General features: G+C 43.6%; 4 protein-coding genes across 6 annotated transcripts in view; 2 read left to right on the forward strand and 2 right to left on the reverse strand.

The window, feature by feature from the left end:
* Positions 1–2,697, forward strand: part of CARHSP1 (calcium regulated heat stable protein 1) — a 35,038-nt gene extending 32,341 nt beyond the window's left edge. Inside the window, exon 4 of the mRNA XM_079320799.1 lies at positions 1,050–2,697. Coding sequence (XP_079176925.1) covers positions 1,050–1,212 — 163 coding nt within the window. The 3' untranslated portion in view covers positions 1,213–2,697. The remainder of the gene's footprint in view (positions 1–1,049) is intronic.
* PMM2 (phosphomannomutase 2) lies at positions 1,343–10,351 on the reverse strand. The gene is made up of 8 exons (XM_079320796.1): positions 10,270–10,351; positions 9,515–9,626; positions 8,601–8,677; positions 7,978–8,069; positions 7,197–7,296; positions 6,660–6,735; positions 5,441–5,556; positions 1,343–4,464 (listed from the first exon to the last, which is right to left on the reverse strand). The coding sequence occupies exons 2-8, from the start codon at positions 9,609–9,611 to the stop codon at positions 4,360–4,362; spliced, it is 663 nt and encodes a 220-aa protein (XP_079176922.1). The 5' UTR covers positions 9,612–9,626; positions 10,270–10,351; the 3' UTR covers positions 1,343–4,359.
* Positions 10,350–11,943, forward strand: TMEM186 (transmembrane protein 186). 2 transcript variants are annotated; one of them, XM_079320795.1, is made up of 2 exons: positions 10,350–10,439; positions 11,023–11,943. In XM_079320795.1, the coding sequence occupies exons 1-2, from the start codon at positions 10,431–10,433 to the stop codon at positions 11,758–11,760; spliced, it is 747 nt and encodes a 248-aa protein (XP_079176921.1). In that variant the 5' UTR covers positions 10,350–10,430; the 3' UTR covers positions 11,761–11,943. The 2 variants fall into 2 exon arrangements, with proteins under 2 accessions (XP_079176921.1, XP_079176920.1); XM_079320794.1 differs by lacking the exon at positions 10,350–10,439 and adding an exon at positions 10,843–10,935.
* A 1,067-nt stretch (positions 11,944–13,010) lies between these two features.
* Positions 13,011–27,995, reverse strand: part of ABAT (4-aminobutyrate aminotransferase) — a 48,531-nt gene continuing 33,546 nt past the window's right edge. For both annotated transcript variants that reach the window (XM_079320736.1, XM_079320737.1), the window contains exons 6-16: positions 25,387–25,436; positions 22,649–22,729; positions 22,443–22,535; positions 22,008–22,070; positions 21,628–21,691; positions 20,899–21,047; positions 19,602–19,739; positions 18,308–18,475; positions 17,448–17,594; positions 16,356–16,467; positions 13,011–15,157 (exon numbers count right to left, since the gene is read on the reverse strand). In XM_079320736.1, coding sequence (XP_079176862.1) covers positions 15,036–15,157; positions 16,356–16,467; positions 17,448–17,594; positions 18,308–18,475; positions 19,602–19,739; positions 20,899–21,047; positions 21,628–21,691; positions 22,008–22,070; positions 22,443–22,535; positions 22,649–22,729; positions 25,387–25,436 — 1,187 coding nt within the window. In that variant the 3' untranslated portion in view covers positions 13,011–15,035. The remainder of the gene's footprint in view (positions 15,158–16,355; positions 16,468–17,447; positions 17,595–18,307; positions 18,476–19,601; positions 19,740–20,898; positions 21,048–21,627; positions 21,692–22,007; positions 22,071–22,442; positions 22,536–22,648; positions 22,730–25,386; positions 25,437–27,995) is intronic.

Below are 27,995 nucleotides of genomic sequence, written 5' to 3' on the forward strand. Positions count from 1 at the left end.
TGCCAGGCCAGGGGAAGCTGAGCATGGGCTCTTTCTTTAAAGAAAGGTGAAGTGCCATCTTCTGTGCTGTCAGAGCCTGATGGCAGTGCAGGAGGCAGGAATCTCTGCCAGTGCTCACTAGCACATGCTGGGATTTTTATTGCAAAGCTCTGGTCTCAGGCACAGGGGTGGAGGTGAGGAGGGCTGTTTGCAGTCCTCTGTTTCATCAGCACCTTGTTCTGAACAGAAGGTGAAGCCCTTTGGCCATCTCCCACTGATTCCAAACACAGACACACCTGCAGTAGCAAATGCACAGTGCAGCTCTTCCAGCATCCCCAGCATTACTCAGGAGTGTTCCAGGAGTCTTCTGGAAATCCCCCTGAGTGCTGGGTGAGTGTTTCTGCAGGCTAGCACATCAGGATAGCAGAACTCTCTTTTTTCACAGCAAGTAATTTTGAAATATTTGATACCGTATCTCACTGGGGCTCCTTTATTATTTCATTCTACAAACTGTGTTATGGTGGAGTAACCTAAAGGTAAAATACTGCCACTATGTGGTACAATTCCTTTTAAGAAAAAAAAGGAAAAAAAAAAAAACCCAAACTGAAAGTTCAGAAGCTTAAGTGAGAAGGGGGGAAAAACCAACCAAAAAGAGATAATTGTCTTTAGTTTACAAACTATATCCCCAGAGTAGGTGGCAGCCAGTGGCAGCCCTGCCCTCTAGTGCTGCTGCAAGTGATGTGCTGGTGCACAGCTCTCAGTCCCAGCCTGGGCTCGCCTGAGTGTTCTCTAAAGCAGATTAGAGTGGGGATTTTTGTGGTTTTTATTGGGTTTTATTTTGTGCTTCTTGTGGTTGGTTGATTTCTTTAGGATGATGGTGGTGTTTATAGTATTTTCATAATATTTCACTGCAAGACAACCAAAATCAACCTCAGACTCTGACAGATGACAGGCTCTATAAAATCCCCAAAGTCCTTTGAGCACCTAAGATAACAATGATGATAAAAATGTCAGATATCTGCAGCAGAGAGTTTCTGTGATCCATGACTAACTGGAGCTTCCCCCCACAGCATTGAAGGCGAGTACGTTCCTGTGGCAGGCGACGAGGTCACCTACAAGATGTGCACCATCCCCCCCAAGAACGAGAAGCTGCAGGCAGTGGAGGTGGTGATCACCCACCTGGCCCCTGGCACCAAGCACGAGACCTGGTCAGGGCATGTCATCAGCTCCTGAGCTGTCCCCTGGAGCAGCCTGCTGGCCTCTGGACCTGGCTGCAGAATACTGTGTGTGAGGAAATACTGCATTGTCAATAAAGCAGAAGCAGGCCCAAATTACCATTTTTTTACAGCTGGCCTGGTTAAAAAAGAAAAAAAAAAAAAAAAAGGCAATTCAAATGCTAATGAAAAAAATCTAGCGTAATGTGTTTACAAGAAATGTATTTAAAGAGACCTAGTTTGTGTGCTTGGTGGAGGAGGGGAGGTTTGGGTTTTCTTTTGTCTTGTGAACTGATTCCAGGAAATGCCCAGGGAAGGGGGAGAGGTTTCAGGGAGTGCTTTTCCAGTGCAGATGGTCAAGCACAACTCTGAGCCCTGGGTGTTGTGTGAGCCCCGTGTTCCCTTGGGCTGCCCTTCTAGAGCTGCAGCACCTTTATTGCTGCTAACAGTGCCTGAATGCTCAGCCTCACAGACAGAGTGTTCATTGCTGAGCTGTTTTCCTCATGGAAGGAAGTTCACAAACAGAGCAGCTGCCACAATCTGGAAAATCTCCTTCAGGTGGTTATGCTCCAGTGCCCATCAGGTGCACCACTGCAACTGCTGTGGCTGCACAGGTGTGGAAACTGTGTTGTACTGGTAAAGCTGGGCTTGTTTGTGAATTTACTTAGGTGCCTTGATGGTTGATTAGCAACAGATTTTATAGGCCAGTATTAAAAAAAATCCATCCCAAATTTAAATTTGCTTCAAGGTAAGTGGTAGAAAATGTAGAGTAGTAGATAGTTCATAGGCTCTGACTGTGTCTGGATTTTGATAAAGCTGAAGATTTGCCTTCTAGACTGCATACAGCTGTGCCACGGGCAGGCAGCACACCTGCACTGCTGCACACAGGTGTGTGCTGCCCAGGTGCCTGTGCATTGGATCCTGTGTGGCACTCAGCAGGCTCAGCTGGCTTGGTGAAGTAGATTCTGCATCTGTTTCCCTGGCAAACTTGCTTGGTAGGATGTGGTAGGGCCACCCTTCCCCAGACTCTTCATGTACTTGTAGTGCTACTAAATTGGTTTTTTCCTGTTTGCTACCACGTTGTTTTGGGTTTTTTTTTTCAAATGAAGCATTTTTCTCTGTTCTGTTCCTAACAGTGGATTTTTATTGACTTTGCAAATAAAATTTAAAAAAAAAAGGCAGAACTCTCATTAGTTGTATAGAACAGAAGCTTCAGCTGTGTATTTGGAGCTTCACCAAGAGGTGCTCACTGTCAGGACCTGTCCTGAGCCTTTCACAGCAGCTGCTCTGTTCCCAGGGGTGATGTGGGGTCAGGAACTGCTGTGCTGGCTTGTTTTTCCTTAGCTGTACCTGTGTTACACCATGGTGTAGTGGGGTTTGGGTTTGCTTTTGTTTTTTATGACCCATAAGCCTTGGTAGTGGTGGGTTTATCACTGTGCAGCTTGTTGGAATATCACTCCCTGCTTTCTTTACAATAAATGCAACATTTTCAGTGCTTTACTGTTTCCAGTCTGCTGCCTGGGTAGCTGGTGCTGAAGATCAGCTTTAAAGAGAACAATGCAGGTGCCTGCACATGCACCCCTGTGCAGTGACATCCAAGTCTGATTTAAGGAAATGTTTTCACATCCACTGACTGCAGTTACCAGAATAATTAGGAAATAGTAAGGCCAGGGCATGTCAGAGGAGACTCCCAAGATAAAGCAGCCAGGAATGTTTCTCTGGGGCTGAAAACAAACCTGGCTTTGGTTCTGCACAGGATACTTTGCACTGGTAACTTCCTGCCAACACAGCAACCAGCCTGCAGTGAAACAGCCAGGCCATCAGGGACATGAGAACACAGCACAGCAGCCCTGGAACTGTCTGTCCTTGAAGAGCACTCTACACCAGGGATGGCTCCTGAGACACTCCCATTAAAACAGCAATGAGCTGGGGAAGAAGTGTGCTAGAAGAAAAAACACTTGGTGTATGATGTGTATTGCAGCTCCCCCTCCTTTTTTTTTGTAAGCTCATTTGGGGATTTTGGGTGGTACACAAAGATTCTATTCTCTGCTTTTTTACTGCTCAAGTAGCCCATGAACCTGGAACTGGAAAGATTCAAATTACTCATTTCTTTGTTCAGACAGCATGCAACAAGTCTGCTTTAAGTATTTTATTTACCAAAATGACAAACTGAAATAGTATTTTTTCATGATAAAATCAGATTTTATTCTCCTTTACTAAATCAAACCGTTCATGCTCAAGATTTTCCCAATGCCAGATGAGAAAAGCAATATTAACAGTTACACAGAGTATCAGGCATTGTTTTGAATTTCAATACAAACATAATTTAGGTCATTTCTGTAGCATGAAAAATCTTACCTACCCTTAATGCCTTAACCAGGAATCTCAAAAAATGATCAGGAAGTAGCAGAAATATATTTTGCTAATGTGCTGAAGTTATTTTAATTAATTTTTACAAATGGCTTCATAGATTTTGTCTGCAAGACTGTATCATGACCTGACTGTGCCTTGGCACCATGTCCATCCTGAGGAGGGAATTTTGGCACCAGCTGGTCCAGAATTCCCAGGGATGGCAGTCAGGGACTTCTGGTTCAGTGCCATCTTCCCAACCCCAGGAAGGAAGAAAACCTTTCCCTACTACTCATTTTCCAGTTTTAGACAAGAAAATCCCAACTGTCTTATAATTCATGTTAAATAATATAGAACAAGTTAAGTATTTAAAAAAAACCCAAAAACTGCATCTTTTAAAAAACAGACTCAGTATAAAAAACTAGGGATTAAGACTTGCAGGCCAATTTGAGACCATGAATCAACTAGAGGCAGATTATGCCTCCCTTCCCTCCCTAAATCATAATAGTTAAGGAAGTTTACAGGTATCTTAAAAACCAACCCAAAATATAATCCAACCCAAACCCCACAACCAAGCAAAAAGAAAACAATGTACTTATGCAACTGGGAACTGAAAAGATGGTGCTAAATGAGTTTTGCTGTGTTCCCCCAGTCAGGAAGAGGTCTTCAATTAAAACATTTCCCTTCAGTAATGACTGACCTGCAGAGCACCTGCTATTCATGACCAATTACAAAAAAAACCAATACAGTATCAAGATGATGTTTCAAGTTATTTTGCTGTTTTAACTGTCTTGGAAGTGTTAATTCTGAAAGTCTTTTATTTAAAAAAGAGCTCTTCACAGATTCTTCTTGTATCCTGTGGGGATGTGACACTGTGGCCTTCTGTCCTGGAGTCTGTGAAAATTTCATAGTCATTCCCTCCCTGGAAAGCAGAAGAGGATTTATTTTAGTTTAACATAAAGCACGTTCACAAAAAGGGACACATGAAGGGAAACAGAGAAAGATGAACTTTTTGCAAGGGTCTGCAGTGAACAGGCTCAGTAAACACCAGCACTGTGCTGTATGAGCACAGATGATCCCCCAAATCCATAGCTTCATTCCCAAATTCCTGATTGCCACACTGCTTTCACAGCATCAGCTCTTAGTGCTTCAGCTCTCTGGAAACGCTGCACTGCCACTTAGAGGGTTTCAAATGAACTGTCTGTAAGCTCTGTGCCAGAGGGACAGGTGATCACTTTTGCAGCTGATGCTGGGGGGGAAACTTTAATTTCAAGCCTTTTTCTTATAAAACTTCATCTTTTAAAATGTATAAAGTCCTTAAGAGTTTTATAACTGTGGGTTGTTATAAAACTAAGTCTTTTCTTATAAAACTTAGCCTGACACTGTCCCTTGGCCATATTCAGACAGCTTTAATTTCAAGCAAGTCCTTGTGCTTGCCAGTGCCCTCACCAGCTCTTGTCAGTTCTCTGTTCAGAGATTGTTCTCTGTTCAGAATTGCCCTGCAGAGCTCTGCCCCATGCTGAAGGACAAGGGACTGCTCAGTTCCCCAGAGTGGAGACAGAGCAGTGAGCAAAGGCACAGTGTTAAATAAGACAGGAAATAAACATGTTTAATAAACACCAGCCAACAAGAAGAATCAATCTACACTGACCAAGCAGGACAATCAGTTTCACACATTCATGTCACCCAGGTGTTTAACAGAATTGGAGAAGTTCAAATTTAAAACAACCTCTGTTCAGTTCAGGAAACAGAAGGAAAACTTCCCAGCTGGTAAACATGGACATGTTTATATCCTGACTCAGCTCTTGTCAGGACTAAGGTTATAAGGTTAGAACCTACAGTCCTTGAGGTGTGATTATAACAGTTCTCAAAATAATATATCAAATTAATGTACTCACTGGCATGGTCTTGTCTCCAAAGAAATAAATAGTCTTGTATCCATCCTTGGCAACAATTCCTAAGCAGTACCTTTTATCCCAGCCATCTGGGAACACATCAATGCTTATCTGCCCTCCTAGGAGAGAGAGGAACAAAACTTGTTTCATTTAAGAATGTATTTCTGAAGGTAGAATAAGTGAAAATAAACCTAAACTGGGTAAGATTTTAGGCAGAGGGAGCTTTGGAAAAGACACAGAAATTTTGTGAGACCCTGGACCTAAAGTCTGCAAATACAGAAAGTGTTTTATAGGGTATCAGTTATTACAACTGTGATTCAGAGATCATTTATCCATTCAACAAAGTCTGAGCATCTTCCCAAATACTCACTGCTATCCAAATGAACCTTTTAAAAAGAATTACATTTAACCTCTTCACTTTTAGAAAAGAAGGACACAAATGTACACAGCCACTGATGTATGTACAGCCATAAAATCATAGGCAGAAGAATTCCCAAGGCTTTCAGAGTAGGAAAGAAGAAATCAGCTCTTTCAGCACATGCTAACAGGACAACAGCTCTTCCAATTCTGAGCCCTTGGCCTTCACCAACACCTAAGAGCATGATTCCCAGCTGAAGCAGGTGTCCAAAAGGTTATAACACAAAGAGAGAGGAGAGCTGCACTACAGGTCACTTTTGCCTTAGTGCTTCAGCACTAATGCCAACAATACTTTGCAATTCTAAAAAAATAATAAAAGGCAGAGGAGTGTGATAATATATTAGGAGAGAGGGTGAAAAAGAAAAATGCATCAAAGATAATTCCCTATTATTATGGTTGCACTTGCTTTTGGATTCTTTCCTTCCTCCCACACAATGCAGGTATAGTTAAAGAACCCAGGGCAACTGAAACAGCACTGAGGGAGTAGTTCTGATCAAAACTGATTCACAGAAACAAGTCTGACTAATCCAAAGCATCTAATATCCTCCAAAATGAGCAGAATCAGTCACACAACTGACATTAAAGGACAATGAACTGATGACAAGAAATGAAGTTCTCTTTGTTGATGGATTTCAATTAAAATGTCTCAATAAAAGCCTGAGAGGAAAAGGAGGCTCAGTCTTGCCTGCAACCATTCCAGAGACCTATCACAAAAATGAGATGGGATGTCACAGCCATAAGAGAATATGACTTAAATGAAATTTAAATTATTGATGTTTTAAATTACATTCTTTTAAAGTATTACCTATAGAAAATGTAAGGCCTTTGCCTGCAAATTCTCTTTGTAGATCAGCTACAAATTTCTCTCTTATATGCTCCTTCTGTTAAGAAAAAAAAAAAAGGAAACAAAACCAAACATCAGTTACATGCTGTGTTGATTCACCAATGAAAAGATAACCCAAAAACACCTCTAAAAAAGAATGGCTTTATTGACTTGAATGGACTCAGGCTGGTTACACTATAGATGACACAAATAAAGTATGGTTTTACCTAGGACAGGGTTTTTTTCAAACCCCATGTCTAGAAGCAAGATGTTCAGTACCCTGGATATTGGATTAAAAACATGAGCCAAACCCACTCTTCTGCAAGTAACCTTTGCTATTCCAAAAAAATCCCAAAAAACATTGTCTACTGCCTGAGGTCTGAATGAGGAAATCAGTTAAAACACATAGAAAGGATTCAACTGAAAAAAATTGCAAATCATAGAAGTTTTTAAAAATCATAACCTGGCCATAACTGCCTCCTCCAGAAGTGCTGGGCATTTTCAAGAGCTGTAACTCACTTTATCAAGTTCATAGAACTCAAGTCGTTCTTCCTGGCTGCAGCTTCTTCCAATGGGGGACACGTTTAACATCCCATTTCGGAACTCAATGAAAGTGCCTCTGCAAGGGAATTGATTTGCAAGACAGAAAAAAAGATGAGAAAATTGTTCAAAACACTAAATATCTCAAAAAATTTCCATTTAATTCTAAAAGGAATCAGCTGTCTCATTGTATGCATAACCTCAAACATGCAGATACCTCTGGCACCAGTAAGTCTTTTGGACTTTGAATCTGGCAACCTCAACATCATCCTTACTGGCTTGTGAAAGTATGGATTAGTTTAACAAGTGTGACTGGAGCATCCCATCACCCTCAGAGCCTGACAGCCTCTCAGTTTTGGGGTGAAGCTGCAAAATTCACTGCAATGTGGGCAGTGTCCTGCCCTGCCTCACACCACACATTGCAGTGTCTGGAGCTGCACCTCACACATCACACACAGCTGGCCTGGCTGCACTTCTCATCTCTGGAACAAACACCATGCTGCTGAATTCCAAACATGGCAAAGGAACACTCCTACTTCAAAACTGAATCTCCTTCCCTCTGACATGAAGTGCTGAATCAACATTTCAAACCCTGTGCTCCAGCTGGGAACTTGTCTTTATATGCAAGGATGGAGCTCTGTTTTAGTCACATAGTGCTCTTCCCTAAGCAGAAATTACTCATTTTTTTGCAGAGCAGCCTCAGCTGAGATTTACATCCCCCATGGAGAACATGGCCACATTGATGTCTGTGTGCACATACCTCTTCTTTGGAAGTTTAATCTTTGCAATGTAACTCAGGCAGTAGTTGATGACATCTTGAAGGATGTCCTCACCCAGGTGGCCCTGAATGCTCTAACAAAACAAACACCATTCAACCAAGGGTCCAGAATCTGAGATTCTAAAAGCAAGTCACAAGGAAAACACAGATACTGGATAATCAGAGGCATGGTTAATGCCACAGAGAAACAAACATGCCTTCAATCAGTAACATCAGCTGATGCTCACATGGTACTAACTAAAGGCTCTCATTTCTCTTTCTGTTCATTTTATAACACCAAACTGTCCTTTAATATGATTCCTACTTCTGAAGGAAACTGTGTGCCACAGACAGCAGTCCTAAACAAAAAGATGCATTTGGCTATAGCCAAGCATGAAGAAATGGAGCTTGTTCCTGCAGTAAACTCAGGAACTCTTTTAAATGTTTACTCTCCATTACTTATGCTAAACATTACAAGCCAAATGAATGATCCATTAACAGGACTAATGAAAGCAGCAGTAATTTTGGTCTTTGGAAGGGTGATTACATAGGACTACACTGTACAAATAAATCAAAATCTTGTTTAGAAAATTTCTTTTTCCCACTATTGGAAACATCACACGTACCTGCTTGCTCAAGAACTTCCCATCTTTGTATGCTACCAGGCCATTTTCTGCAAACACATAGTCATAGTTTTCAATCACTGCAAACAAGCAAAAAGACAGTAACTCATCAATTCCCCTATATGCTTAATGCAGAATTATCTCAAATGTGAAACAGATTAAAATACAGCAAACATTATCTCCTAAAGCATGAAAGTTTCATGTTTTCATTATAGTGTCAAGCACAAGATTAATGCTAGTTCAAATTCTCACAATGATTAATGCACACCTCAGATCACACGAAATAATTTGTTTGACATACCTGTGGTTTTACTTGGAGGTATGTGACTCTGCTTTAAGTGTAAAGAAGAACAAACACCTCAAATACTACAAAGACTTGGTACATGGCCTGGCTAGGAGCAAGTCAAACACTGCCCTTTTAGGCTTGTTTCCTCAATGTCACTAATTTCAGCAGACGTCTGGGAGCTGTGAATCTCAGCACAACACAAGATGATATGGTTTACTGGGGACCACTTGGAAGGCAAACAAACCGAGCTGTCTGGCAATACAGGAGGCTGTCAGCGGCATCAATTAAATAAAGATCATTGAGAATAAAGGCCAAAGAGTCCATCACTGCACCACAACCCCACAGTGAACAACATCAGGTCCTCGAGGGACGTGCTGTCTAGCTAAGCAGCCCACATGTGTATGTCACACACTGCAACCCTCCCAGGGTTCTGTCACCGAGGCAGGATTTCACCATTAGCGACCATCTCTTAATTCAATATCGAGGTACCAAACACTGATTAGTAGCGCCCCACAGCCGGAGCGCACCACAGCACCACCAGGAAGAATTAAAGGGAGGCGAGGGAAGAGGGGGATGAAGGGGGTTCAACCTTCAACCTGCCCGCGCCGGGATTGCATCAGCCCGGCCTTACCGTCCTCGCCCAGCTGCTCGCGGATCTTGGCCAGGTCCGAGCCGCCCACCACTCCCACCTTCACCTTCAGCCGCAGCCGCTGCACGAACGCCGCCATCTCCGCCGAGATTCTCTGCGGTCCGAAACACAGCCGTCAGATTTACCAGAGCCCAGCGCCTCCGTGCCGCAGCAACCGGCACAAACGCCGGCACCGAGGGCTCTTTAAGCAGCGGTAAATGTGCTAAGCGCGCCCGCAGAGCCCGCGGCCGGCGGCACACGGCGGAGCCCGCGGGCGGGACGCGGTGAGCGACCGGCCCGGTGAGCGACCGGCCCGGTGTGCGACCGGCCCGTGTGCGACCGGCCCGGTGTGCGACCGGCCCGTGTGCGACCGGCCCGTGTGCGACCGGCCCGGTGAGCGACCGGCCCGTGTGCGACCGGCCCGGTGTGCGACCGGCCCGTGTGCGACCGGCCCGGTGTGCGACCGGCCCGTGTGCGACCGGCCCGGTGAGCGACCGGCCCGGTGTGCGACCGGCCCGTGTGCGACCGGCCCGGTGTGCGACCGGCCCGGTGTGCGACCGGCCCGTGTGCGACCGGCCCGGTGAGCGACCGGCCCGGTGTGCGACCGGCCCGTGTGCGACCGGCCCGGTGTGCGACCGGCCCGGTGTGCGACCGGCCCGGTGTGCGACCGGCCCGTGTGCGACCGGCCCGTGTGCGGTCCGCCCGCTCCCCGCGGCTCGCAACCCCGTCCCGCAGTCGCAGCCCCGTCCCGCACTCGCCTGGCGCGGGGCTGTCAGGGTGCCGTCCACGTCGAACAGGCAGAGCGCGGCGGGCGGCGGGGGCCATGGCTGCAGCCGCCGGGGCGGGCGGGGCGGGGCTGGGCCGCTCCTCCCGGCGGGCCGCGCGGGCCGGGGCGCAGCCGCGCTGAGGCGGCGGGGCCATGGCGGCGGTGAGCGCTGGGGTTGCCGGGCGGGCTGTTCCCCATTTCCCTATCTTCTTCTCTCCTTCCCCTTCCCTTTTTCCATCCCGTCCGGCCCGGTCGGTGCCGGGTCCTGCACAGACGCGTGTTGCAGCATGGCGGGCACAGCGCGGAGTTTCCCTTCCTGCCTTTTCCCCTCAGTTCTGCGCCTTCCCAGCCTCTGCTCCCGCCTTCGGCCTGGCGTGCTCTCCTCCCCTTTACCGTGCTTTCTCCACTTTCCTTTTCTGTTTCCCTAAAATTGCTGTTCAAGGGGTTATTCAACGAGTCGCCGATTTGGCAGCTTTCTCTGTTCCATTGCTCGGACGGCGAGAGACAGGGGGGTGTGCAAGGCTCACTGATTAACTCACTTTGTGTGAACAAAATTTTCCCTCTCGATCTGCTGGGAGAGATGCGAGCACAAGCACCAGTTTCCTGTCAGAACACTGGTTTAAGGTTACAGCGAGCTGGGGCTTGTGCTTTGCTGTCTGTAGGTGCCCGAGGGACCAACGCTGATCTCAGTGATTGGGTTTTGAAGATGACTCAAATGATGATCTGTGGGACTCTTGCCTTACAGGCTTGGCTCTGCACAGTTAGGACTAAAGTCTGCACGGCACCAGCTTTTGGGAGATGTCTGCAGAAGGAGCTCTGGACAAGGTCGTGGAGAAGGGAGGATGCCGGCCTGCCCCGGATTTTTGGCTCGTGGGAGTGTCTGCAGTCACCAGCCCGGCGAGTTCATGGTGTCAGTAATTACCAAAGGACGCCACGAGGGCTGTCCGTGTGTCTGTCCCACTCGGCCCCTGCGGCTGTGCTCCAACAGAAGGCTGTGGATGGGAGCACAGAAGAGTTCAAACTGGTCTACAGGTTCCCGGGGATAAAATACTGCAGGGTGCTGTCGAGACTGAAGCTGTTGCAGACTGCCACCTCCGTGATCATGCTGCCTCCCATCTGCTACCTCTACCTGCAGGACCAGGTGTCTCAGAATATCCTCTTCTATACAACTGGCATTGCTGTCTTTGCTGGAGCAATGTTGTATGGCATGAGCTACTTTTTCAGAAGAATTATTGGATTAATCTACTTAAGTGAAACGGGACAAACTGTCAGAGTGGCCCACTTGACATTTTGGGGAAGACGTAATGATATTTATTGTCCCATAGAGACAGTGGTGACTTTGGATGAAGTTGGTGATAGCAAGAATGAGCTGCTTCACCAGTTCAAACGGTATAACAGTACAGATACTTTGTATTTTACAATTAAGTATGGCCAGATTGTAGACAGAGAGAAATTTACTCAAATATTTGGAGAATTTGTGTGACACAGATCATGATTTTCCATGTTTCATGTTCAGTGTGCTTATTGTTCCATGAGGTTTAAGTACCAAACCACACATCTCTGTCCTTTTCCTGTGCAAAGCCTGCTGTAAGTGCACCCAGTGTAGAAAGTCACAGTGGTAAAACACAGCCCACTGGATTAAAGGTCTTGCAGCTTGTGTGTGGTGTGAGGAGTGTCTGTTCCATGTTGGGTTCAGTAATGTCACAGCATTCCAAGCCTGAACTGTCCTTGAAATGTGCTGTAAGAGGCCAAAATCTGGGGCTGACCTTGGCTTTTGTTTCAGTTGGCCTCTGGTTGTTAGGAAATGTGAAAAAGCTCTTGAAATGAAATGCAGGAGCTGCCAGAGCATCCTCACTTCAAACTCAGTGTTTCTTTTAGCTGATTTCAGGTTGGCTAGGAAGCCTCTGGAAATCAAAACTGGTCTGGTACATCCATGTAGTGTAGAGAGGGACATGCTCACATGTTAATGCAGTTGAGGGAACTGGGGAGGTGTGTGGGATGAACTGGCCTCAGGAGGGTCCTCCAGGATGGGAGTGGAACTGGGCAAAACAAGGGTGAGTCCTGCAAGAAATGGCAGCTCAGCTGCTAGGTTAAAGGGTGGGACAGTATTTCTCTTACAGAAATTGCCATTCTTCAGTGGAATGGGAAAAGCAGCACCTGTCTCCATGAAGGATTGTGGTGTTACTCCATGGTACTCATATGATTGCTCCTTTTCCAAAACTTCAGTAGAAATGAGGAATTTAAACACAAGAAAGAACCAAACCTATCATTTCTAACATGTAACACATTTTTTGAATTGTCAGAAGCAAGAGAATTCCTTACACCCCTCTTTTAGTTCTACCTTCATTTGAAACTGGCAAATAAACTGACTCACCAGTGATCTGGAGTGCTCTTTTCTTATTTCTTCCTCAAGTGAAGTGAAACCTCTGTTTCTTGGCAGATCAGCAAAGGCAGTTAAGTAAAATTGCCATTTAAGTGCACAGAGTAACCCTGAATTACTATTTCTTGTGCTGAACTTTTCCTGATGGGGTTCTGTGAGTTTTGGCTGACACTGTGTAGCACAGCAACATCAAAAGAAATCCAAATATTCCTTGGCATAAACACCATGGTAGCAAAATACAGTGGGCTGTACAGGTACAGTGTGATTTTGGAAGTTTATCAGAATGTATTTAATGTACACTAATGGCTCAGTTTAGGCATGTACTGGGTGTAAAATGAAAAGCCCTGGAGAAGTTCAATTATAAATATTTTATTTAAGAATATTGATTACACATGATTGATGTCATTTGTTATGAATCTGTGTACAGTTACTAGTTACACCATGAAGTGTACTTAAGTATTTGTTTAAACATTTATTTGGCACTGTCCACAGTATGCTGTAAACAATATTAACTTTATATGCTTCAGCTGCAGTGCTTTCTATGTATTCTCTAACAATTTCATCAACATGTTGTACACAATTATACAGTTACTGAGTGTCAGTAAAAATTATAAAAACACCTAGAGTAGTCATAATAAAAGTGAAGATGTGGTAAGACTTCAAATTACTGGACCTTTGCTTCTGTAAAAGTACAAGACTTGCTAGAGACATTCACTAAAACTACTGCACTGATATGTTGAACAAACTAATTCCCAAAATGCAGTCAAATGCAGTTCTTGGTTTGACTTTCCTTTTGCTGATAACACGCCTACAAGGACAGCGATGACAATGAAGTTTTGTTGAACACCAATTTTTACCAGTCCTTTCCCCAGATTTCTACAACCTCTGTTCAAAAACCTGCTCAGGTTCTGCCCAGCTGGCACCAGAATTCTGCTTTCTGCAGAGGTTTACAGAAATCCCACTGGGTTTAAGCTGGCAGAAGTGACTGTGCTTGAGTTTCCCAATATTACTTTAAAATGGGAAAACCATGATTAACACTTCTCAAAGCAGGTAAGGAACCTTTTCACATTTTGGTTGCTGTATTAAACATGTAAGTCTTTTAACTTCTCTGTCTCTTATGTATTTAAAAATTGTGGTCAGGTCCTGAAAGGGCAACTGTAAAAGTCTATTGTGGTCCCTGTTATTTGGTGCACAACAAAAAGCTAAACTTAGTAAACAAAATCCAGATGCTCACCAAGGAAAAGAAAAAGAAAGGCACCAGATCTAGTTCAAGTCAGCCTTCAGCAAACAGTAAAGAGACATCCAAAACAATTCTCTGAAGAGAAACAAATTAATGAACTGTTGACATTTTTTTTTTTTGATCCTGTGGCTTTCTAGAAGATCTCTGAAGTATGGATGACTTAGAATATACTATTAGAACAAAAATAGAATTACTTTGCATTGTAAATGTGCAGTTAGGACTAGGCCTTCAGTGTAGTGGCTCTGATACCAGATAATGGCATTTCTGCTTTAATTTTACAAAATACCTCAAGTATTTGTGTAGAAGTTATAATAGACAAATTCATGGCTATTGTGTCTTCTGGGCAAATGCTAAAATGGAGTCATTCTAGACTGCTGGCAGAAGTGGAAGAATGTGCTTTGCACGGTTCTCTAAGCTTTGTCAAATTATATACTTCAGGGTGGAGTTTTCTCTGTACAAGTCTGCTTGTAAGAGAAGTCAAAAGTTTTAAAACCCATCCATGATGAGGACAAGAGGACAAGGGCTTCAGTGCCACCTGCAGCGCTGCAGGTGTGGCTGGGGACATCAGTGCCCTGTGAAGCAGGGAGTGCAGGCTGGGCAGAGCTGATGGAGCCCTGATGCAGTTGGTGTGGCAGATGCCTGTACTCGAGGGAATAAAGCTGGAAATTATTCTGTAAATACTGTGCTTGGCAGTGGTGGAAAGCAGAGCTTTCCTTGAAACACTGATTTTATTCCAGCTGCCGTTAGAACGGCACTCTGTGTGACAGGTGTGTGGCAGATCTGCCAGGGCCACCTGTGGAAACTGACTGTACCAGGTCCTGCTCAGAGAGTCAGGGAGATGGCTGTAGGGAGGACTCTGCAGTTAACATGGCCCAGGCCAGAAGCAGGAGGTTCTAGGGAATGCACCAGGCCACATTTTCTAGGGAATGCACAGTGAGGGACAGCTGCAGGTACCTGCTGGTGACCAGTGCCAATGCTCTGCCTGGGGCGCATGTGCATGAGCAGCTTGCCTTGGGCAGGATTACAGACAGAACACAAACCTCAGTTTATGACTTTACACTTAGCTTGTAAGTAGAGAGGACATGAATTAATGCAAACTAATTTCATAATCAGCTGTTCAGTGCAAGGGAACTGCTTTTTACTTGAAGTTTGCTAAGATGTCACTGAAAATGTTCAGGAAGAGGTGTGCGTGGTGATCCTTGAAGATCAGCGTCGGACGAAAACGGATGGATCTGTCTCCACAGCCTCCCAGAACAACACCTGAAATGAGAACAGAATAGGTCCTCTAGACATTTCCATCTTGGCCAAATCTCCAGAAAAATGCAGGTGTCTGAATGAGGATACCCTCACTGTGGAGGGCCAACAGAAGCTCCCAGATCCTGCTAGCCACACCACAATACAGCACATTGTGGTGTGAATGGCCTCAAGCTTCACAGAAGCTTAGAAGAACACTGTGGGTGCTGGAGCTGTTCTATAAAACACCTGGAGTATTGGGACTAATCCTGACAACAATGGAAAGAATCCATCTAGCACAGAGCTTGAACAGCATCTGAGATTTCAGAGCTGCAGTACTCTCCTGGTCAAGTATTTTTGTTGCCACAAGAAGACACAGGAGGTTTCTTTGCATTGGTTTTTAAACTAATTTGTTTTTAATGACAAGAAGTTAAAATGTCTTAGTGCCTGCAAACCTCTCCCTGCAGTGCTTTAAATGCACATTTTAGCCTAAAATCAATTCCTGGAAATGTTTGAGCAATGAGAACCCATATTACTAAGATGAGCTTACCCTGCCTCAGAGCCTTGCTTTACCCTGAAACAAACCACTTGCCTTCTCTCCCTGCTGGCTTACTTTCCAAGAACAAAAGGTAGTGTCTTTTACACTCTAAAATTTTGGTTTCACCACAGTTTAGATGCACCCTGCCTGCTTCTTTCAAGAGATAGGAGTAACAGCAAAAACAGACAGCAGCAAGCACACGGCCTACACAGTTAAATTCAAATAATGTTGGGTTTGGATCCCAAGGTTCCCCTCTTGATACCTAGGCCTGTCTGCTGCTGGTAACAGTTCTGTGGGAAAAGAGGGCTGTCACTGTAGATCTGTGCTCATTTTAGGCACTTGTATTTCATCATTAGGTATTCCTAGGTATAGGAATTATGTGTTTATAGAACTCGTAGTTCTTCTCCCTGTGTTTTCCTGAGCAACATTAACTTTCCTGTTTCTAGAAGTAAACATGTCCATGGGCACCTGGTAAATGTACACACCATGCAAGAAGCTGCTCTGAGGTCTCTGACAATAAGTATTTTCAGAAAAGTCTAAATCCAACTTTGCCATTTCACTGCTGTCCTCTGATGCTGAAATACTCATACACAATATGAAAAGGAAAATGTGAAGCATTGCCTACACATGTGAATGCTACTTCATGTTTGTCACATGAAGCTCATCCACACACACTGAGTTTCTTACCTTTGTTTCTGGCTATTGTAATTAACTTGTTTCTAGTTGCATCATTTGGAGTGTCAAACGAACAGAATGTTCCTCTTCCTCTCACTCTGCTGATGAGATGGGGGTAACGAGCCTGCAGAGAGAGGAGAGACAAGAGACAAGCAGATGGCAGGTGCTGCAACAGAGGACACCTGGTGACAGCCTGGCTCTGCCAGGTGGAAACCCTGCTGCCTCCTCGCTCTGCTGGAGTGTAGCATGGCCTGTGTCCTGCTCAGCCACAGAGCCCAGCACAAAGCAGGGAGGGAGAATGAATCCCATCAGCTGGGACAAGTAAAATATCCTTTGGAATGAGCATAAACACCTTATTTACATCTACAGTGGAAACCTGAGCATAAACCACCTACACTGGGGCTAGAAACCAGCTCATTCTTACCCTGCACTTGCCAGTAGCATCTGCATCACTTCCTCTCAATCACAATCCTCATCTTTTGGAGAGGACTAGTTGGATTCTGGCCCTCCAAAGTATTAGATCACAGTATTTTCTGTTCTCCTGCCTGCTATGTCTTAAAGGTGTGGAGAGAGCAGAGACTGTGTTTGGGGTTATTCTATGCAAAATGCTTTTGGGAAGTGAGCACCTGCAAGCCTGTCCTTAAATGCCTGTCTGTAGAGCTACACAGTAGAAGCTGTAAGGAATTTCCCTTAAACATGGGAGGGAAAGATAAAATTTTCTTATTTCAACAGCCCAGCAGAATTGAAACAAAATATGAAAACACCTTCCTTTAAAAAGAACTTTAGGACAAGGAAATACCAGCTGCTTATGGTAACAAAACCTTCTAACAAAGCAATTTAATTAGCTGCAGTACATACCTTCAGATATTTTTGAGGCTCACCCTTTTTATTGGATTAAGCTATATAAACTCAGCATTTTCAAGTCAGTAAAAGAAAGTTTACTTCAATTCCAAATGGGACACATTTATTTAGACCTGTGTTGAAGTTATTATAATGGTCTAGACCCCAGCTGGAGTTCCTCAGTCCAAGTGTTTAAACTGGATGAGATCAGATCCTAGTTCAGCAGCAAATTTCTCCTTATCTACAATCCTTCCAGATGTTTACCTGCAAATCCAGCAGCCCAGTCAGCAGTGCTTTCCCAGCATGAGTTGCATTGTTTAGAAGGTCTTCTGTTTTAATAACCTTAATGACTTCAGCAAGCATAAGGTTTTTGGATGGATCTCCAAGCCAGGTGTTAAAAATCCGGTAGGGCTGGGGAAAGAGTGGAAAAAGAGCTGTGGAATGTGTTAACAGGCAAGTCACTATAAATTAGGAAAAGCAAAGCATCACACTGGCAGTGCAAACATGTGGTGTATGAAAAGGCATGCACTCATCTCACCAACCCCCCTTTTTTATGTTATGAAGCAAAACCCCATTGCTGAGCTGAACACAGGGTGATTACTCCATGCTTCTCATTTAGTGCACTCTGCCTTGCTACTCTGACATCTCATTGAAACACAGCTACAGATGACAGGAAATCACCATCATCTATACAGGCTTTTACATAAGGCCTTATGTTCTTCCCCTTAATTTGACTTTTTCTTTTTTGCTTATTACATCTAAAATGTCATTAATGCAAAGAAGAAATCTTGCTGACAGAATCTGTAATGCTGACATACAAGCTCTGAAATTCCCAAGCTGTCCTACAGGAGAAGGTGTCCGTTTGTGGTTTGATTTTGTACTGAAGGTTTATTCCATTAGGCTGAACCCAGTTCTCCTCTCACCACCACCAGCTTTATGACCTTGGTGACTGTCAACAACTGGAATAAAAGTGGTGCTGAAAACTGTGTGAGCACACTGCAAGTTTCTGTAAAACAGCAGCCCCATCCAGCTGAACCTGCACCTTGTCCCTGCCATGGATTTTACAGTCACTCCTCAGGGGGTCACCAACTAGCACAGAGTTCAAGTTTCATTAAAAATCTTACAGCATTTGGCCTGAACTCCTCTTTGTGGAAAAATCCTCCTGTCATCATCTTCTTACTGAATGTTACCACATCAGCTGGGTCATCCAGGCCCCAGTGCTCGTGTGCCCAGAATTTTCCTGTGCAGCCACCTCCTGTCTGCACCTCATCCACCAGGAAAGCACAGCCATGCTGCAGAGACAGACACAGGAGCAGGGAATGTCAGCCCTCCTTCCCCAGCCAGAAACACTCCCTTAGTGAACATACCAAGCCAATCACAGCATCACCTCTCCTTCCTCTCCCTTCACTGCCCCAACCTCCCCCCTCAACCCCCCACCAAAGCACTCATGTGTCAGATTTCACTGTTAAAAATTCAGCTGTTTTTTCAGGAAGGTACTAGAAACTTGTTTTCTACCCATACTCATCAAGTACATGTTTTTATATAGTCTTGAGCATTTCTAGAGGATACCTGAAAACATCTGGAAGGAGCAGAGATGGCATTTTCAAACCCCTGATGGAAGCAGAGTGTCATTTCTAGGGGCTTTGTTTGTTTGAAATATGAATTCTCTGCCCCCAGCTGGAGTTGGGCATTATGTGGCACAGAGGCAGTGCCAGCAGCATGAGCTGGTCACTTTAGGGGGCGTGAAAAGCTGCATTTTTGGACAGCTCTGCTGAAAGAGCTGTTCATGGGAGCTGGCAGCGTGGGGTTTTTATATGAAGGACTATTTTGTCCAAACTTTTGATAGGGAGAGCAATCTATATCACAATACTGTATTTAAAAACAATGGGTAGGTACTTTTGACAGCATCTCTTCAGCACACAGATGTTCTGAGGGTCAAAAAAACCATGGAGTATTACAGAGGGTCATACCTTCTGAATATGTAACTTTGCATTCCAAATACAAAGACATCTGTCTTTTTCATTGTTTTATTGGAACATGACCACTATGGCTGGACTCAAGTTGTGCTCCAGCTTTTTTTTTCAATTTAAAAAATCTCATTAAAAATTTATACTTTTCATAACCTGCTTCTTCAGAAATGGAACCTCCTTAACCAACTAGCATTATCAGTTAAAAAACACACCTGCAAAATTCATAGCTAATGAATCACAGAGTAATTTCTCTCTCACTTTGAAATTAGAAGATAATTTATTGGACAGAGGAAGCCTTTAGGTGTGAATCAAATGGAAGAGAGCAGGGATTGCTTGTATGTGGTACATAACTAAGGAAGCCTGTGAAACCCTCCAAGAGCCTGGGGACACCCACAATGTGGGTGCATGTTTCAGCCAGCACTGAGTGCCCAGAGAAATGCTTCATTACCTTTCTGGCAATATCTCTCAGCTTTCTGAAGAAGTCATCTGAAGCATGATTGTCCCCACCCTCTGACTGTATTGGCTCCACAATGATTCCAGCCACAATCTTCTTCTTTTTCCTGTACTTCACAATCAGGTCTTCCACCTGTGAATCAAACACTTATGGGACATTCTCCTTCCACAGCATTTGTACATTTCCTCCCAGCTAGGTTAAACCTCATCAGAACTTCAACATTGCATGGATATTCCTGGCTACAAAGGTACCAGGAGGCACAAAGGATTAACAAGTGGTTCATCCAGCATTTAACACTGTTTTCTTATTCCTGAATGGGTTTAATGTCCTAATCACACTGTAACCACTTGCACATTTATTTACAGTGTTGTGAAAGCTCTAGCCAGCTGGTGCTGAGCACCACTGCAGCTCACTGTGCCACAGCTGTCATTCCACCTAAGTGATATGGAAGGGGATAGATTTTCTGTCAGAAAACAAAACTCCGCTAATGCATTAGAAAAGGTAATCTGGAAAATTCACTTTTTCCAGTCACCCACTTCCCATATATTAAAATTAATCAGATTAAATAGTGCAGAAATCCTATTGTTGTAAGGGGCTGACAGATAATTCTCATTATCCCCCTAGTGCCAGTTGCTGCAATTAATGGTGTGTTTGTGTCTGAAATCCCCCTCAGAGCCCTCAGCCCCTGCAGGCTGCACGAGCAATGGTTTCCAAAGGGAGCCAGTTAGCCAAGCACACACTTGCTAAGAAAACGTTTGGCTTTTTGGTTTGTTTGTTTGTTTTTAAAATAATGGCTTCCAGCATTGCATTTCTCCCACCCAAGCTACCCTGGAGCAGCCCCAGGGAAGCCATTTGCTGTGCTTTCTGTGAGAGGCACGTTTGGCTGAGTGGACTCACAGGTCCATCCCTGCACAATCACAGCTTTGTGCCAGAGGCTGCCATGGAAAAGCTGGAAAGGCTGGAATACTGTTGAGGTTCTCTCTGCAGAGAGGGTTATCCACACTGTGCTCTCTCTTAGCCCATGGCCCTTTGGCAAGAACTGGCAAATGAATTCACTGTGATACAATCAAGTTCTGAGGGTGAAATTTCTCTTTGGTTTCACTCATGCAGCCCTGTATTCCCAGTAAGCTGGCAGGGAGAAAGGTCTGACTGTAAACAACAGTGAATGCTGGTCCAATCACAGCCTGTTCCAATCCCTGAAAACATTCTTTTAGTGAAAAGCACTAATCCTACCAACACTATTCATTATTTCAAATCAAAAACAACAGAAAGCTGCCAGGGAATTTTTTACCTCCTCTAAACAACGAGCTTCTTCCTGTTGATTCTCCTTCACAAAGTCTTCCAGGGGATACTTTAGCCTTGGAAATGGAGCAATAGGCCAGTCCAGTGAGGGAATGTCCAGTTTGTGAATTGCTTTAGAGTGAGTTGTAGCTAAGCAACCTAAGCCCAGAGAGGGAAAAATTAAAATAATACCCATCTAGGAACAATGCAAGAAAAAAGCTACCAAAAGGTGAAAAATGGCCTGACTGTAGAATTCTCTTAACTGCCCTGTGTTTTTACTGTCTTCTGAAATACTGGGTAATTGGATTTAATCAGGTTTAAACGGATTGCTGTAGATTTTAAGCATCAGTTTCCACATGCACTATTCCAGAAGAGCAGAATCTCTGTCAGTCTGACAGGTTGCTCAGACAAGGTGGGTTTCATCCCTCCTAAGACAACTCTCACAAAGCTCACAGTTACAGCACTCTCAGGTAACATGCTTAGAACAGGGACTGAGCTGATATCACCTAGTAAAAGTGAGTGACAGCATGTTTATGGTGATTTTACCCCAGGAGACAGACAGGATTCAGAATGAAAATAAGAGCCTGTCTGAAAAGAACTTTCCAAAAAAACATAAAATCAATTCCTACTGTCCCTCAACCATTCCAGTGCTGGTGGTGCTTCCCAGGCAAACCTTGATGAAGCCTGACTTCTCCCCTGCACTAAGAAGAGCAGAGTGAGTGGGGGCAGGGGAGCTTACCCAGGGTCCTGCCGTGGAAGCCGCCCATGAAGGAGAGCATGGCGTAGTCAGGACAGCCAGGGGGCTGCAAGCAGAGCACACATGGGGTCAGCAAGGGGCTCACAGCCCCTCACTGCCCCCTCAGCCCCTCTTCCAGCAGCTGCCACAAGCTGTAACAACCTGCCCTTCAACAGGTACACTGCTCACCCCAGACACCTCCCCTGTGCTGCACCCCATGCATTGCTGGTGACCCCTGATATTGGTGGGAGCAGTTTGTATTTCACCATCTCCTAAATGTACAAAGCCCAGATTCCACTTCACATGGAGCAAACCAAACTCTTCTTCCCTTCCAAGCCCAAATCAGTGGTACATCTGTAGCTGTGGCAAAGAACCAATGTTACCTGGTTAATCATGCAAGATTCCAGCTCTTCTTTTGTGACATTATTATGGCCCCTCTCCTTGTTCTGCAAAAAACCCAAACAACCCAACATGAGTGTTCCTGTAGTTGTAACCAGTGCATTTATGGCTGAACCACAAACCAGTAATGCTGGTATTAACACTGGAGTCAAGGAAGACCCTGACCATGGCTCACATGCTGACTACAATTTGCATTTTCTTTATTTCCTTTCCTTTATAACTTCTAAAGTTGTGTCAACATAAAGTAAAAACTTAGATAAAGACATTTTAATAAACATTTTATACTAGACTGAATATAAAGAACATCATGAGCAAGACAACCTCCAAGCTTCCCTTTGTTTTGCAGTAAAAAATCTGATTATGAATAGCTAACCATTTGTACATCTAAACCTGCAAAAATATCTTAATTTTTTACTTACTCTGTACCACATGAATATGGCTTTAAAGGCATTTTCATTAGAGCAGGATCCACAAGACATGGTCATCACCTGTGACAAACCCTTAGGAGCCACCTGTCAGCAAAGACAGAAAATTACTCTTGAAATACTGAACACAAGTATGGTGCAAAGTGATAATAACAGTGATGGTAATAACAGTGATCAGTCCATGGGTATCTCAAACTCACTGATAGCAAAGACTCCTTCAGTTTTTCTGTAAAGTTCTCTGGAGGTAAAATCCCTAGGGCAGGTCTGTTGATGAAAGTGCTCTACAACAACAAAGAAAGAGGAATTGTTAGGTCTTACTATCACATGGAAAATATGCTGATATCAAAGCAGTTCAATTTTATTCCAATTATAAATACCAGGCAGAAGTCTGCATCATGGCACAAGTAGTTTTCAGCTAGGGACTACTATTCCTGCCTTAGCATATGTTTTTCTGTCTAATCCTTAGTACTTTATTCTTGCAGGACACCTTAGGAGAGGTGCATCATAACTCATGCTAACTGACATCTCCTCTTCAATATTGCCATTTTAGCTGCTCAATCTGCATTTTCCTTACACACAGGAAATATGCTTTAAAATCTTTATTACTGGCTTTCAGTTTGAGTAGCTAAATTCAGTTAGGACAGCAGCATTTTCATCCCTACTGAGCTTCAAGACAGACCATTTTGGAACACTGGGAAGGTGGAGCCAGGCTCTTCAAGGGAAGATGAGGAGCCATGGGCATGGATCAAAGCATGAGAAGTACTGATTTGGGTATAGGGAAAAGGTTTTGCAGGAAGAGAACAGTGAAGCAGTGAGACAGGCTGCTCTTCTGGAGGTCTTCAAGGGCCCAGACAGAGCCCTGAGCACCTGCTCTCATCTCACAGCCCATCTTGGAGCAGGAGGTTGGCCAAGAGACCACCTGAGGTCCCTTCCTTCAGTGGTGCTGTGAACTGGCCACATCAGGAGTCACACCTTTGGGAAAGGTAATTTTGGTGTGAGGGAACAGCAGCCTGCAGCCCACACAGGGATTTCTAGGGAGCAGCTCTAGAAGAAGCCCCTCAGCCTTCCCACTCCACTAATGGAGATGAATGTCACATTTCTGCAATTAATTTAAATTGTGTCATGGATTAAGATTGATTCATTGCTGCTCTTAGTCTTTGTGGGTAATCTTATTTGATTCATACCATGCTACTCTTTATTTTAAATTAAATTTTCTTAGGGAAGGACAAGCTTAATAAATTTGTCAACTGCCAAGCAGCTTTATTTGCCCTTTTCTTTTGTTTGTTGCTTTTCTTGTTGAACAAGTAATGGCTGAAATTAAAGGCTGAGCTTTGATAAGTTAAGTCTCAATAGGTCCCCAGAGGTGACACACAGCCTTCCCCAAAACACTCATAATTTTCATTGCAGCTGAAGCTTGCACATTTATCAGCATCCTTCAGTCCTTCTCCTCAACACAAATACTCATTCACTGCAAGATGTGAGGCACAGCAGGAGGTGTAAGTGGTCACACTGTACCTGTAAGGACATTTCATCAGGATTCCTATGGAAAACCAAGTATCACACTAGACAGAACACTGGATGAGCTAGAACTTTGTAAATTGTTTAAGAGTCCTACTTCCAAAACACTGTTTCAACAGACTCAAGTTTAAAAGAAAACCTAAGCAAGGATGCTAATGACAGGTTAACACAAAATTTTTGTTCAGTAGCTATGAGAAATCTCGCTTGACTTTTTATCTCATGTTCAGAAGTAAATTTTCACATCAAGTTAAAAAGAGAAGACTACAAATTTGTTGTGAATTTGATTATGGGCTGTCACAGTCAATTGACAACATTTCCCATTAAGCAGAAAAGTGTATTTTTCTTTTGTAGTTAATGAGATACCCAGAAGTGAGAAAAATAGAACATTGACATCAAGCTGCTGTGGGCTCAAATAAACAGATGTACACTCTGTGTTGACAGCTGACTATGGAGTGGAGCATTACAGACAAATAAAAAGTCCCTCAGAAAAACACCAATCCCTTTGCTAACACTAAGTTGTGCCACTTGTGCAGGACTTTGGAGGAGTTCCTTCACTGCAGGCTTCCAGGAGTGTCACCTCCCCCTCCCCAGTGGGCAAATCAGCACTGCCACCAGCAACAGGGCTTTTTGAATTTTTAAATGGCTTTGGGATTTTTGTTTGTTCTTTTTTATTTTCTTTTTGAAATCTGACTTTGCCTACTGCTGCATTATAGTGAAGATATTATTCTCAGAAATCATCTTTATGAGTTAATGTAAGTATTCATAAGTATTCCAAAATATCCTGATCTGCCTTTGACAACTCCAGCATTTCTAGTCCTGGTATTTTGTTGCTTGCTTGTTTGGTTGATAGATTTTTTTTTATTTTTTTTTTAACTTGAAGTATTTTAGTCCTGGGAAAAGCAGAATTTCTCACCTGAAGACATGAGTACTCCATAAAGGAAATCACTACAAGGAACAAAAATATCTGCATTTCTTTGCCCTGCTAGAGTGCACCCAGGAGATGGGAATCAGTCAAAAAAGCCTCTCAACCTCCCACAGCATTCCAGATGTAAGGCACCATGTCCAAGATACTGTATTCTCTCTCAAGGTTTTGGGCTTGCTTTCAGGCTTAAAAAAATCTTCAGAAAACATTATTAAAATGGTTAATTTGAGACAGTATGTTTGAACTCTGATTTAAATGTGGCTGCAAATATACCAAGTGCTTGCACTACCCAATTGTTTACTTTTTGTAAAACTTTCCAGAGGTTTTGGTGTCTTCTTAAACACTACCAAGCTCTTTTCATCTAGAAGTAAAGTAAGCAGATCCTATCATAGATTGAATTGAATCATTAGCAGTCACTATCAGTCTAAGAAAAAAGAGACAACCCACAACAAGGAGAGAGAGAACTCCTTCATGTACTTCATGTTCTAATTCACTTACCAGGTTCTGTGGCTGCTGTAAAAGCTTTATCAGAGAGGGATGGCTGTAACCTAATTAAAGAGAACAAAGAAAGAAAACAGTTCTTTTTATCTGGTTACAATGAAGTAATGCAAAGCATAATCTAGAGAATAACCATAACTTAATGCTTGACTGTTTCTGTGTAATTTGTGTATTTTTAACTACTAATAACAGGACTTCTTTTGAAGTAGGACAAACCTCTGGGCTCTTTATCCTTCTGCAGCCTGTCTGGGTACAGCACTGTTGTTGGGAGCTGTGGCACACCCATTTCCTTACTTTGACAAAGTTTTGCTTGAAAAAAATGCAACAATTTATCCTTCTTACTAAGAAACTAAGCTTCAGTTTTAAAACAATGAATGTGCTTAATTTATACCCATTGATGGTCTACAGGATAACTTGCTTGCTTACAAGGAAAATCAATTTATCTGCTGTTTAAAAAAACCCAAACATCTTCGAAGGAGGCCAGAAATTTCATTTAAAGCCTGATCTCTAATGTATGAAATGCCAATGCCAGAGATTAACATCATCTTCTAAATTTCCTTGTAGAAACAGTTGGAGACCTCATCTTCCCTACTGCTCAAGAAGTCAGACCATGGTAATTTTGTTACAAAAGCTTATTGTGCTTCTGAATCCCCATTGCAGTGGAACCACAACAGACCTGATTATCCTGTTTGAGCAATGGAGCATTAGGCAACTGTGTTAACAAATCAATTATAAATTCAGTTTTGAATATTTTAGCTGAAAACAAGAGAATATCCATATTGTTTTAGTGGCGTGTCATGCTGATAAATCTGTTAAAATTATTATGAATATAATAATAGAGGCTATTTGGGACACAGAACAACTAAATCTGCATGGCATCTGCTGCCATGGGAAGAGCTGCTGAGGGAATGACACATTGAGAGCTGTGTCCTTGAGAACTGCACCTGGGGCTGCCACTGAGAGCCCTTGGAGAGTAAAGCAAGTGCTTTAGAAATCTCCAAAGCACAACTACTATTGTTTAGGAATCTCAAGGATCAATTCTGGTGTTGCTTGTAAGAACTTGTAATCCTGTTGCTGGTGTTAGCATATGTGAATGCCATGGTATAAGACATACCATTCTCTTACATAACACAGATTTCTATTACCCCTGATTTGCCCTTTTGCACCCACACAGTCTCTCTCCTACAGTTTTCACTTCAGGCCAGTGCTCTGCTCTTCCTCCTAACACTCCCTCACCCTTGTGCCTCCTCAGAGGGGCTCCAGGGGAAGGAGAGAGGCTCCTCAAAGCCCCACTGCTGTGAGAGTCAGCTGGTGTGGCAGAAGCTCAGCTGGTATGTGGGTTCACAGCCAGGAACTAACATCAGGAAGAACTAAGTGCTTGAAGAGCCATTATATAACTGTGGTAGACATGGCAAACAGGCACCCACTCGTTTCAGTGCCATCACTAAGGGCTTGCAGTGTCACAGATCTGCTCTCAGAGGTGACTGAGCTGGCTCTAGGGAAGGGCACCTGCTCCATCACTCTTGCTGTGTGCCTGGATCAGTGTGACAGGAACGGACATGTCCTCCAGGCTCATGAGTGTGCCTGTCTGCAGAAGGAAAAACAACTACAGCCTGCAAAAATAATGACATGGAGAAAGCCCAGGGATTCATTTGAACTGAGCAGCAGGCTGCTGTCAATAATATCAAACTACACCTCTCTGCATCTCCCCAAACAAAACAGGCCTTCCCAGCACTGAAAAACACATTGTTTCATCAGCTATTCCAGGATGTTTGCTGGCAAACATGTCAATAACACCCCTCTTGCATTTGGCTCCATGGGGTTTCTAACTCTATTATAGACAGGATGCAGGATGAAAGGACTGCTGTGCTGCACAACTGCCCAAAAAAGTGTGGTAAAACACTATTTTAATTTTTGTTTTTTGGCAAGAGACAGCCCAGAGCATCTTTGCCCAGAGGTTTTTTATACTTTATTTCTTATCTCTCCACGCAGGCACTTATTACTTCTCAACCTTTGCTGATAAATATATTCTAGTGTAACAGATCATTATTAAATCTTGGGGAGTCTTGACAGATTCATAAAAGGTTTTATTGGATTTACTTGCAGAGAGATAAGCACAGATGACTAACAAGCACCTTGTGATCTTGTTTTGCTCTCCCAGTCCAGGCCCTAGCTCTGTCACCAAGAGGGACATTACTAGTAACCTGGGCAGCTTCAGATAATCTTGTCATTCAGTACAACTGAAACATATAAATTAATTTTGTGTGTTAGACTTAGGTCAGCCTGTAAGTATTAAATTTCCATTTACTCTGTTCCTGCACATCCTAGAGCCATTGTCTGAGAAGGTGCAAGAAGCACTGTACTGTAGTTCCTTTAGGACTGAGGAATGTGTTCCCTGGGATAAAACCCAGTTTGTCTTCAGGCATTGCCTCGTGTGAAGGAGGAATTACATGGCTTAGGAGGGTCAGGCACTGCACTGCAGTCTTGTCTTATGTCACCACTTTCAATCAACCAGAGAAAGTAAACTGCAGAGCCCCTGTCCATTTCTGCCCACTAAGAAAATATTTCCTCCATTATACTTCAATATTTTATACACAAAACTATATTAA

Source organism: Erithacus rubecula (genome assembly GCF_903797595.1).
Source record: "Erithacus rubecula genome assembly, chromosome: 17".
Classification (NCBI taxonomy): domain Eukaryota; kingdom Metazoa; phylum Chordata; class Aves; order Passeriformes; family Muscicapidae; genus Erithacus; species Erithacus rubecula.

Bases quoted from the DNA above. Each gene is read 5' to 3' on its own strand.
- PMM2 (XM_079320796.1), bottom strand. From the start codon at position 9,611: ATGGCGGCGTTCGTGCAGCGGCTGCGGCTGAAGGTGAAGGTGGGAGTG. The intron at 8,070-8,600 runs GTACGTGTGATG...TTGTTTTGTTAG, and splicing joins GGAAGTTCTTGAGCAAGCAG to AGCATTCAGGGCCACCTGGG. The intron at 5,557-6,659 runs GTAATACTTTAA...TCTCTCTCCTAG, and splicing joins AGGCCTTACATTTTCTATAG to GAGGGCAGATAAGCATTGAT.
- TMEM186 (XM_079320794.1), top strand. From the start codon at position 10,858: ATGCGAGCACAAGCACCAGTTTCCTGTCAGAACACTGGTTTAAGGTTA. The intron at 10,936-11,022 runs GTAGGTGCCCGA...CTTGCCTTACAG, and splicing joins GGGCTTGTGCTTTGCTGTCT to GCTTGGCTCTGCACAGTTAG.